Below are 12,442 nucleotides of genomic sequence, written 5' to 3' on the forward strand. Positions count from 1 at the left end.
ATTTGCCAGTACAGGGATTGAATTTCATGAGAAACTGAGTATTTACTGTGACCTGAGCGTACTCGTCTGCCAGATTTCATTTTCCTGAGCTTAACAGCACAGACACTTCAGCTCTTCTGAGTTTTATCAAAACTTCCTTAAATGATCAGAAATAAAGCGTTTGCCACTTCACTTCTATCTCTGGCTGAGCTGTTGTTGCTGGGAGTTGAAAAACCCCAGCATTTCTAAGAGAAGAGAGTGCCAAGGGTTCATAAGTATTTGATATCGCAGAATTTGCATCCTATCTGCTGGAATGATGAGAAAAGGCTTCAGAGAGCAGCTGAGTTCACTTTTATTAGAAGCATCTTCGGTGAATTAAGTGTCTGGAGAACAGATTAGAGCTTAGTGCATGGCTGAGATGTGACTTGACAGGCAGGTAATAAAATCAGTGTCGTGCCTGCTGCTGCATCAGCCAGCGCGGGCTGCTGGCAGCCTCTGGGTGAGTAATTAGCCAAATCCATTCCTCTTCCAGCCCCACAGTCATGGAGTCATGGAATTGGGAAGGTTGGGAAGGTTGGTAATGGGTAAGGTTTGAGGGCACACCTGGAGTGCTGTGCCCAGCTCTGGGCTCTCAGTTTGGGAAGGACCTTGGGACACTGAGCACATCCAGAGGGGACAGCGAGGCTGGAGAGGGGCTGGGAACACAAACCCTGAGAGGAGCCCTGAGGGAGCTGGGGGTGCTCCCCTGGAGAAAAGGAGACTCAGGGGTGCCCTCCTCACCCTGCACAGCTCCTGAAAGGTGCCTGTGCTCAGCTGGGCTGGGCTCTGTCTGCAGCAGCACTGACACAACCAGAGCACACAGCCTCAAGGGAAATACAGGCTGGATATCAGGGATAAGTTTTTCACAGCAAGGGTGATAAAGCTCTGGAATGGCTGCCCGGGGAGGTGGTGCAGTCACCATCCCTGGGTGTGTTTAACAAAGCCTGGATGTGGCACTGGGGGCCAGGGTTTAGTTGAGGGGTCCGGGCTGGGTTGGACTGAATGATCTTTAAGGTCTCTTCCAACTTGGTCATTCTGGGAATTCTGTGAAAATATCGAGTCCAGCCCAGCACTGCCAAGGCCACCACTGCCCTGTGTCCCCAGGTGCCACATCCGCATGGATTTTAAATCCCTCCAGGCATGGGGACTCCAGACTGCCCTGGGCAGCTGTGCCAGGCCTGGAAAAACCCTCCCCATGAGGAATTTTCCCCAAAATCCATCCTGAGCCGGCCCTGCGGCCGTTCCCTCTGCTCCTGTCCCTGTTCCTGGAGCACAGCCCGACCCCCCGGCTGTCCCCTCCTGGCAGGAGCTGTGCAGAGCCACAAGGGCCCCTGAGCCTCCTTGGCTCCAGGCTGAGCCCCTTCCCAGCTCCCTCAGCCACCTTTCCTCCTCACTAATATTTCTGGCCTCTTTGGATTCTTATGGATTCTTAAACTTTTCCCAGAATTTACTGGACTGAAAGTAGAAAGTTTGACGCAGACTTTGCCATCCAGCTGGTGCTAACTGAGGTTGTTTTATCCAGGCTGGGCTTTGTGGAGTGCCTTGTGCCTTTCACTGCTGCTGCTCTCGCTGGCTGCTCTTTACAGGTTATTTAGTTGCTCCAGGGTTCAGCTTCTCACCATTAACAAGGATAATAATTTCCCCTGCAGTTTTGGGAATCGATTGGCTCAAGGGGTAGTGTTTTCTTCAATATTTCTTCCTATGCTGTCATGAAAGCCTTTTATTTTTAATGGATTTTTTATAAATGGAGATTATCCAGGTAAGATCCCTCTGTGACTTCCTCAAGCTCTAATATTTGTGATTTTCCAAGATCCATTAATGGGATCATTAATGCCAAAATCCCACATGTGGAGGGAGTCAGGAAATTGCTGCTCTTCCCAAGAAAAGCTGGGAGAGAAAAGTAAATGTGAGGCAGGACCCCAGTCTAAGGCAGCCTTTGTGCTTCTCCTGAGCAGCACCTTGATTTTCCTTATCTCCTTTGTCACACAGAGAGTCCATGTTACACTCATGGATCACGTTTCACTTCTGGCTCCTCACCAATCTCATCTGTGTCACAGCATCAATTAAGAAGGAATTCCAACTTCTCACTGCATGGGAATCGATTGGGGGGTGCCTGACACTTTTATCTTGGAAGCTGCACTGCATTAATCAAATTATTCATGTGTATGTTCAGAAACCAAATCAGAAGTGAAAGGCTGGAATTCTGGAATTCTTGAGCACAGGTTTTTATGTCTGTGCCGTTGTGCATGAGATGTGATGAAACCAAACCACCCTGACTTTTGATTTATGGATTAAAGGGTATAGAAAAGCCTCAAAAATGAATGTTTAGTCTCATCAGGTTTTGTTTCTAAATACCATGATTAACACACGATGCCTGCTGAGTTAAAATTCCCCAGCTGGGAGCAAGGCAGTCCTCCAGCTATAATGAACATTTAAAAGTATAATTTTTTTTCTGAAATTAAATAGTAAAATAAGAGTTCTTAAAGTTTTCACTTGGCTGCCTGTTTCTGATGCAGGGGAGGCCTCAATAATCACACCTTCCTATTTTTATGAGCAGAAAAAAAAATGAAAGAACATTTATAGTGCAGAACAGCACTTTAGAGGCTTTTTTCCTTCCATACCACAACCTGAACTTTAAAATGTGTTACTTTGAGTCAGTGTTTTGTTGAAACTGGGGCTTCTTAAACTTTGCTGAGACATTAAAGCATCAAAAAAGCATCAAACAGGCCGTGGCCTGTCTTGGAGATGCAGGAATTCAAAAGCCACACAGTGGAAAGGGTTTTGTGATGCAATTTAGCCAACAGAACCCAAGGCTCTGCCAGGATGTGCACAGGGTGCACTGGTTGGTGGCACCCACAGTTGTGTGGAGGGGAATTGCAGTGACATTTCAGGTGACATCCTGGTGGGAAAGGTGGCCAGAGAGGTGTTGGTGACGTCTGAGCCAGCTGGGGTAGATGGAGGAGAGAAGCTCCTCAAGGTGAAGGGCAATGGTTGCTGGTGTCCTCCAGCGAGTGCCACCATCCCTGCCAAGGCTTGACGTCACCAAAGGTGTCTTGACAGAGCCCTGGCTGTCGTTGGAGGGAAGGCCAGGGTTAAAAATAGCCCTGAACTTTGGGTGTTACATAAATAGAAGTCATTGCACATAACCCTCTCTGGATTAGTCAGGCGTGTTCCCGGCCTGCCCAGGGCACAGAGAGGCTGCTGGCAAATTACTCACAGCGTTTTGTGGCCTAAACTGAAATGGGAACAATCTGGGAGATGAGAATCCCGTTAATCACACTTTAATCCCAGAATCACACTTTGTCCAGCAAGGAGAGCACCTTGTGTTTGGTTTGGGGTGAGGTCCCTTCCTGCTGTGTGGGCACGTCCCATGGCCAGGCACAAGGTGCTGCAAGGGGAAGGTTTTGCATGTTCAGAAGGGGCTTTTTTTGCATGTGGTTCCTAAAGCAGCTGCACAAGTTGGTTTTCAGAAGAGACTCCTCAATTTTCTCCCAGACTTGTCACATTTGGAGTCTCAGCGTGGGAGTTCCCACATTCCCCCGGGGAGGAAAAAGGTGAATCCTTGCTGGGTTGTATATCAGACAGGGTCATGGATACTCTGAGGGGCCAGGGGAGGATTTTTTCCCTTCCTGTTTTGCTCCCAATGCTTTCTTTAGAGCCCAGCATCTCCCAGGATCACTCTGTCCCAGCAAACCCGTGTGTGTCACCTCCGATGCGCGTGGGACGGACTCACCCAGGGCTCCCGCTCCAGGGGCTTCCCCCAGAGAGCTGCAAACAGATCATCATCTCATCGAAGATTCTAATCTTGTGTGGAATGTTCACATCCCAAGTTCAAAAGATGTTCCTGTTCTGAGGGAGTTCCTGTGCTTGAGGCAATGGAAGAGCCCTCTGTGGCGCAGGGAGAGCTGGCAGAGCGCGTGATGAACAACTTTTGTCACCGTTATTTGTTTTCTGCAGTCCTGGCTCTGGCACTCCTCAGGCATAACACAAGAAATCTGTCACCTGAGAGATCCAGTGTAATCATCCTTGTAGGAGACTGAGGGAAGGTTTAGGCCTCTCACTTGATATTCCTGAGCAGCCCCCAGCACTGCAGCAGCACCCAAAATCACCATTTACCTCGAGTATTAATTTGCCCTGATCCGATTGCTAATGCTAATAGGATTCAGGAGTTTGCCAAATCAAGGGGCTTAAATTATATCTGCTAAAAAAAGGAGCGTGTTTTGGTGGTAAAGGATTTTTCTTGATTACATTTGTTGAGATTTATGTTAGTTCTGGTCAAAGTGAAACTACCAATTAAAGACTTCACTGGTTACTGTCACAGTGGTGTAGTGCAGTGGAATAAAAATGAGTTGAAATCTGTTTGTGTCCTGTACCACTGGTAACTGCAGTGGGAAGCAAGAGTTTGAGAGCTAGAGGAAACTGAGGACTGGAGTCCAAAGAATCTGGTCTGAAGCATGGTACTGGTTATGGAAACAGTATTTGAACCTAGTTGTAAATATCCTTAACAGAGAATTTGTGAGGAACATCTCCAGTTCTGTCCTGAGCTCCCAGTGGATCCCAGCCTGTTGCTGATGGAGAAATGTGTTTGTGTTTCCAAAACTTCTGCCTGGAGCTCTCAGGGCTGTGCTGCTCCAGCACCATGGTACAGTGAGGTGATGGGATACCAGCACAGGGTGCCCAGAGCAGCTGTGGCTGCCCCTGGATCCCTGGCAGTGCCCAAGGCCAGGCTGGAGCCACCTGGGATAGTGGGAGGTGTCCCTGCATGGCAGGGGTGGAATTGGATGAACTTCAATGTCACACCCAACTCGAACCATCCTGATGATTTTTCCTTGGACTTATTCACCAGATAATTTGCAGCACACACTCTGTGCATCCATTTAGCCATTAACATAAACAGTAACCTGCTCTTTTTTCCAGTATGTTTTAGGTGCCATGCTCCTGCTAAGCTTTAATTTCCCTTCCCTGTGTGGAGCAGAGCAGGGATGGGGGGAGGAGCAGCTTCCTCTTGGGAAGCTAAATCTGCAATCAGGTTTTGCAGGCAGCTCAGCTCCGAGGAAAGGAGACATATTGTGGGCTGGCTGAGCTGTGCTTTCATGTCTCGAGGCTCTGTTAGGCTGCACTCGTGGTGACACTTTGATAGACTGACACCGAGAACATTTTGTTCACACAGGAGTCTAAATAAGTTAATACAAGTGATGTGCCTTTTAGCCTCCCTCCCTGCCAGCCACACATTGTGTTTTAAAATAAAACCTGGAAATATGGGTGTGAAAATATGTAGTGGGAAATGTGGCGAGTCCCAGCTTGACGACTGATTCAACAACTCTTGATTTGGATTTAGACAATGCCTCCTCTCCTGTGGTAATAATTATTGATAATTAAATGAATATTAATAATAATCTAATAATTATAATAATGAAATTAATAATAACCATTATAATGGTGGTGATCATATTATCATCAAATAAATAAGAATAATAAAAAAGTGTTTCAGTAGAGCCAGGTATTAAAACGTGCTTTGTTATGCTCCATAAGCATACGAGTACAGCTTTTACATCTTCTGCCAAAGCCAGGGGTCGTTCAATCTGAAATGCATCTTTTCTCCTAAAGGTCAGCATAAAATCAAGTTCATCCCAGAAATGGTGGGGCCTATCCTGGAAATGACACTGATCCCAGAAACGGAGCTGCGGAAAGCCACCATCCCCATCTTCTTTGACATGATGCAGTGTGAATTCCACTCCACCAGGAGCTTCCAGAGGGTAAGCACAGAGCTGCAGACATTTAAAGAGGAAGATTTGGCTGTTCTTTGACAAAACATAAGGAGTTTTGTTATTTCTCATTTTTCTAAGGAATAACATAATTATGGATTTGCTTATTTCCTACAAGTCCTGAGGGGCTTTCATCTGTTGGTTTGAATTGGTTATTGAAGGAGAGATTTGCATGTAGTAAATGAAACCTTTGGTTATGGCACAGGAGCAAAGACAGATGTCTTAAATTGTCACTGTGACTCACACAAGGAATTTGGTCCTGAGATAAATTGGACATAAAGAAAGCCTGATAATGTGGCAAAAGTATAACCTGTAAGGATTTATCATCTCTTCTCTCTTATAATTCTGATTTCCTTTACCATTTTATGGATTTTAAAGAGGAAAAAAGCAATTCAGCACTGTCAGTGCTGCTTCTTGCTCTACAGGCACTGCAAAATCTCAGATAGTAATGGAGCATTTTTATTCTATTTGATTTGAACCTGCTGAGGGGAGCCCTTGAATACACACATACCATCTTTTCCTGATAGCTTCAACTTTTGAAAGACAAGTAGAGTGAGAGAAAGTTTCCTGATATCATTCATCTGACATTGCTTCCCTTGAAACTTTGCTTATGGATTGAGTTTAAGACTAGTTAGGCCAGGTAGGGTTTGGACTAAGCCAGTGGAGCTTCTTCCCACTGTGAGATTTCTGTCAGTTCAGGGTATGACCTTGTGAATTTTGCAATAAAGCCTGACATGTGTTGTTTGCTTTTTTCCCTTTGTATTGGCAGTTTTCTTTCTTGGATAAAAAACCTTATCCTTTTCCATACTTTCCTTGTGAGCTGCTATTGAGAAGCAGCTCTTAATAAATCTGTAGGCAGAGTAAATGAAAATCTGCGTGGTGAGACTTAAGCAAGGGAAATGGCATCAGCTTTATTGCTTTGATTTGTTTTGTGCTGGATGGTTGTGTGGAGAGGTTGTGAACTGTGTTTTGGCTTCATCCAATTACTGCATAATCATTTTTTCACATGTTTGACTCCAGTGCTACTGTAAAGATTGAAATGCTCACTGGGATGCCATTTAAACAGTTTCCTGTCAGATGCTCTCTTTTGTTGCTTGTCATTTTTTATTTGTACAATTATATAGATCATGAAAAATCCAAGGGTGACTTTATAGCTAAATTTATGGCCCTCAATTTTCCTGACAGAAGGAAACCAGCTTTGTGTGGAATAGTTGGCTGATTTTAATAAATGAATGTCTTAAATATTTCACTTAGGGAGGTTTTTTTGCATTTTAAGAAAAATGTGTCATCCTCAAGTCAGAGATGTCTGGGACTGTACTTGACATAATATTTCCTGTGGCAGTGTAGCTTCTTTATGGATGTAGCGTTGACAGGACAGGTGCAGAGGGGAAAAAAACCCTTTTCCATGGGTTTGGAGGAACCAGCCACATCCTACAAGGAATAATCAATCTGTTCATTGATCATGCAGTTCTGAGTTTGCTGAGTATCTCAGGCTGGCCTTTGGGGAATGAAGATCACAGGCTTGGGAAGAGCAGAGGTTGAAGGGAAGTCTAGGCGGGATGGGACCTCTGGAATTAATCTGGGCATTAGGTTGGGTTATCTGGGACCACCTGAAGCTCAGTATCTTCAGTGAGGATTGTTTGAGCAATTCTCTGGGTGAGCTATTCCAGTGTTTCGTCCTGGCCTTTGGAAGTTGTCCTTGCCTGTGGCAGGAGGTTTGGAATGATACAAGGTCCCTTCCAACCCCAGCCATTCCAGGATTCTATGATTTAGACTTTCTGATTTTTATTTCCCAGTGGAATTTCCTTGGGTGGGCTTGTGCCTGTTTCTGCTTCCATCTCCTCTGAGCACCTTTCAGGTGTTGGAATGTTGGAGTTGGGTTTTCTCTGGGCAGAGCAAACCCAATTCCTTCTGCAGGTTCTGCAGCACTCTGCCCGTGTTGGTGGCCCTCTTTTAGCCATCTCCAGCTTGCCAGGGTCTCTCTCAGCTGGTGGATCAGACCAGACATGGAATTCCAGCCATGGTCCATGAAGTGCAATAGTCCTGTTGCTGCTCTGGCCGTGCTCTTGCTGGTGCAATCCAGGACACATTTAGGCTCCATTGAAGGGAGACACTTTTTTTCGTGTTCAGCTTGTTAAATTGTTTTTTTTCCAGTCACTTTCTTGCCCTTTGTGTGCCTGGAAAAACCCTCCATGAGATCCTGGTCTGTGGTTTCCTCAGGAACTGAAGTGGGGATGCCTGCTCTGTAGATTCCTCGCTCATTGTTTTATTTCTTTTGTGTTGAAGTGATAGAAATACATAAAATCTATTTTTTATTAATATTACCAGTACCTAGGCAAGCTTTGATGCTTAATGGGTCGATGTAATGTTCTGCTTTATATCCTTTATATGCAAGTACCAATTATCCTTGTCCAGCACGGCTTCCAGAGAGAACTTCCAAATGGCATGGTTGGCTGCTGTTAAACTAATCTGCCAGAAATCCAATTATCTAACCTTATTAGTCACATCAACAAGGGTTTAGGTTGGCTCCACTTCTCCAGCAGATGTATCAACCTCATGATTTGTGGGGGAGGAATTTCAGTTTTTTGCAGGCCTCTGATGCTGTGATGGTTTGTGTGATAAACAGGCAGCTTTCCCTGTGGTGGTTTTCATTTCAGGAGGGTTTGGGTTTGCCTGGTAAAACCAGGAAAAGACAGAAGATGCTTTTTTTCTTCTCCCGGTGTATTTAGAGACACAAGATAAATACCCCTTGTTTTTTCAGAACTATGTTAAGGCTGACTGATTTAAAAGCTGGAGTTGCCCATTTTGTCCTCTCCCTCTGAAGGTGCTTTGAAGCCTTTATAAGACTTCAAAGTAGCCTGTAGCTCAAAGCAGGAATCCCATCCTAAAACCAGTGTGGGACTGAAGCTTCCCTGTGGAAGGAAACTCCTCCTCCTCCCCTTGGCTTCTCCCTTGGCCAGTTCCAGGAGCGGAGCCTCTGGATCAAAGGGAATTTGTGAGAGCCACAGGAGTGATGAAAGAGAATTGGTTTGATTGTTCAGAGCCTGCTCAGGTGAGTGGGATGGATCCTGTGGTGCCAACAGGAGGGAAAGCTTCAGGTGAAACAAGCCTGCAGCTGGAATGTGGAATTTGGAGCATGGAAAGCTCCTGGTGTTGGTGCCTGTTGCTCCCACCTGTGGCTTCATTCCTCATTTCCTACCAGCCTAAATTTTAACTCACCTTTTCTGGGCCTGTGTCACTGCTGACACCACGTTCTGCTTGTTTGGAGTTGAGCCCATTTCTTACATTTAACAATAAATCTCAGTATCACCAAACAGTCACACCAGCATTTTGATTTTCACATGCTGGTTATTGGTGAATTTCAGATGGATTTAATTCCCCCTAGTCAGAAGTTACCCCTAGTTTATCAGAATCTCTCTTGGCTTTCAGAATCTACAATTCCTTATTCAAGTTTTTTGCCACTTCTGAGCCCTGGGTTAACCTCCTTTCCCTGTGCTGTGGATTTCAGACAGGACACAATAAATGACTCTCCCAGCTCCTGTGATCCCACTGAATATTCAAATCCAAATAACTGATCCCCCACAGAGGATTGGTTTCGATAAGTAACATTGTTTAATTAGCTATAGTTGAAGTGTGAATGTCTAAATTTTTCTTGGCTTCTGGCCTTTTGGAAAATATCAATAATCTTCTCTGACTCCACCTGGGGAGCAAGGGAGAAAGGTAATGCAGTGGCCTCCAAGATGATCCCCTAATTTTGAATGGCTCCAGATCTGTTTCCCTGCTGGAATGCTGTGGAAAAATAGGAAAGAGGAAGGATGAGACCATTGGGAACAGCCACCAACTTTCACAGAAACCTCTGAGCAAAGTTTGCTGTACTTGGGTACCATTTCTGCGCTAGGACTAATTTCTGGTGGTGTGATCTGTCACTTGAATTTTATATGGCAAATTATTATTAGCCCACATCAAAATGAATTTATAGCGGCTTGGAGGGCTGGAAGTCCTCCTCATCTACAGCAAAATTAACTTGTCAGCCAGTGCTACAAATTCAGCCTTCCTTGAGGTAAACCCAAGCCCAGAAGTGATCACTTGAGTTGACATGAGATGGCTCACCCTGATTTATTTGCTCCAGGTGGGAGATTGCCACAGACAGAGGAAGCACTGGAATTGTTCTTTGCTCAAGTTCAAATTTTCATCCTAAAGAGAAGCTGAGATCTTGATCAGCGGAGAGGAAGAGTGGATAAAAATGTCCTGTAATCATCCTGGTATCACCCCTTGAGCTTTCAGTGTCAACAGGAGGATGTGAATGTGGCTCACTGATGGTGCAGATATTCCCCCTCAGCCTCCAGAAAGAGCCTCAGCAAGTGGCACTGGCTCTAATGGAAACATTGGAGATTTGGCACTTCTTCATTTGAGCCTAAATCCCATCACAATAATTGCAGGCTTATTTATGCATTAAATTAAATGTAATGCATTTATAAAAACTCAGTGCATTAGGGGGAAAAAAAGAGAGAGAAAAGGAAAAATGGAGTTTATCAACAGATGCCAGGTGCAATGTCCCAGAGCCACTGGCTTGTGCAGCTCCAGGGTCACATTGCTGCTCCCATCATGGGAGTGATAAACCTCCAAAGCTCCATCAACCTCAGCTGGTATTGCTAAAAGCTTCCTCCATGGAAAGCCCACAGAAGGAATTTTAACTGATGTTAAATAACATTTATTCATTTGGCTCAGATGATCAGCACCACAGCGACTCCACAAGAAATGCCAGGAATGACTAAAGAGCAAAGATACTGTTAATAATCCTTAAAACACCCAAAATGCCACAATTCTGTCTCTGTTCAGCCCAAGAGGCTGTTAGGGGAAATGGCCCAACAAAGCATGGATTTACAGAGGTTTAAGTAAAACTGATAGTGGGAAGATCCTGGAGATCCTGCATGACAAATGCAATTGCTCTTCTTGATCTGAGTAATCTCTTCCTAAAAAATACATCACCTGCAGGGCTGGGAATGGCACCAAGTGTCATTTTTCACATTGGGTTACAAAGTCAGTTTTATTCTGGGCTCATTGGGGAACAGGATTTTTGTGACTTCTCAGTTTCATCATTGTGTTGTTTCAGTGTTTTACTCAACTCTGGTACTGTGGGAGCATGTTTGGTTCTGGGAGGGGGTGGATTGTATTATCCTGCCTTTTCTCATCTTCTGTCATTATTTTAATAATGGATTCATTATATTCACTGTGACCAGGGGCAGGACCTGAGGGAACAGCTGGAGCTGTGTCAGGGCAAGGTTTAGGTTGGATATCAGGAAAGGTTCATCCCCAGAGGGTGCTGGCACTGCCCAGGCTCCCCAGGGAATGGGCACAGCCCCGAGGCTGCCAGAGCTCCAGGAGGGTTTGGACAATGCTCTCAGTGGGGTTTTTGGGGTGTCTGTGCAGGAGCTGGACTGGATGATCCTTGTAGGACCCTTCCAACCCAGAATATTTGATGATCCAGGCAATCCATTCTTTCTCCATGGGTACATTATGTGCTGTTAATATCACCTGCAGATGCAAAATACATCTCTTGACATTTACAAAGTGTCAGTACTCTTTGTTCTTGTGCAGGGGCCCTTTGCTTCTCCTCAGCATCCTTGGGGGTGGCTTAAGGAAATAACAGTGAAAAAACCTGGTGACAAGTGTTCTGTCACCCAACTCCCACTGGGAGCACTGGGCTCCCATTCCCCTGCCACGGGCTCCCAGCCTGCCCAGCCTCTCCTGCTGAGATCTCTGTGTTTGTCTGTGCTTATTTAATGAAGAATTAGGAACTAGGTGACTTCACTGATTCATGGCAGAGCAGCAGGCCTGGAGTGAGCTTTCCTCCACTAACAGTTCACATCCATTCTAGCAACAAGAGATAAAACCCTCTGTAATCATAAAAAATCCATGACATTACCCAGTTTGCATTTAAAACACATTCTGTTGGCCACTTAAATCCTTTTAATACTGCCCAATAAAATTATTCTGGAGTTTTTTTGAAACTACTCCCTTCCCTTCTGCAGGGTTTATTAACATCTTGATCAGGGTGTGTCCTGCAGTCAATGTCTGTGTGCTAAAAAGGGGTGTCAGGGATGCTGGGGGTGCACCCAGCAGGGTTATCCAGCCTCAGGTGTTGCCTTTCTTCTCTGAGAGCTTCCAGCATTTCTGTGTTTAGTTCTGCTGCTGGGGACATTCTGTGTCTCCTTTCTCCCTGCCCTCAATTCCTGTCATTAATCTCCTTCTTTCGTTTTCCATAATGCAAATATTTACACTTCATTTAACAGCACGACCAATGATTCCTTTAACCAAAGAAGTCCTTGTAGGGCAGGAGATCATCGTGGAGAGTCTAAAAAAACCAGAGACTGCAAACTCTAAAAGTCAATCAGGCTTTAAACCAGGGGCTAAACGTCTCACCGAGGCACCCAACCAATCTGTGAGGCATTGAGGCTACAGTAATAAAGTGAAATATTTGCCAGCTGATTATTTACGCTTGCTTTGTTTAATTACAGTTCGAAAACGAGATCATCACCAAACTGGATCACGAAGTGGAAGGAGGCCGTGGAGATGAGCAGTACAAAGTGTTATTTGACAAAATGTAAGTGTTGATCAGCAGCAGAATTTATGTCACGGAGAAGTCAGGAGAGAGAGCA

The 12,442-nt window shown here is 45.1% G+C and overlaps 1 protein-coding gene across 2 annotated transcripts in view; it reads left to right on the forward strand.

The window, feature by feature from the left end:
* DOCK1 (dedicator of cytokinesis 1) overlaps positions 1-12,442 on the forward strand; it is a 265,941-nt gene that overhangs the window by 192,630 nt on the left and 60,869 nt on the right. For both annotated transcript variants that reach the window (XM_064431580.1, XM_064431581.1), the window contains exons 33-34: positions 5,626-5,774; positions 12,302-12,387. In XM_064431580.1, the coding sequence (XP_064287650.1) occupies positions 5,626-5,774; positions 12,302-12,387 (235 nt within the window). The remainder of the gene's footprint in view (positions 1-5,625; positions 5,775-12,301; positions 12,388-12,442) is intronic.

Source organism: Passer domesticus, chromosome 8 (genome assembly GCF_036417665.1).
Source record: "Passer domesticus isolate bPasDom1 chromosome 8, bPasDom1.hap1, whole genome shotgun sequence".
Lineage (NCBI taxonomy): Eukaryota > Metazoa > Chordata > Aves > Passeriformes > Passeridae > Passer > Passer domesticus.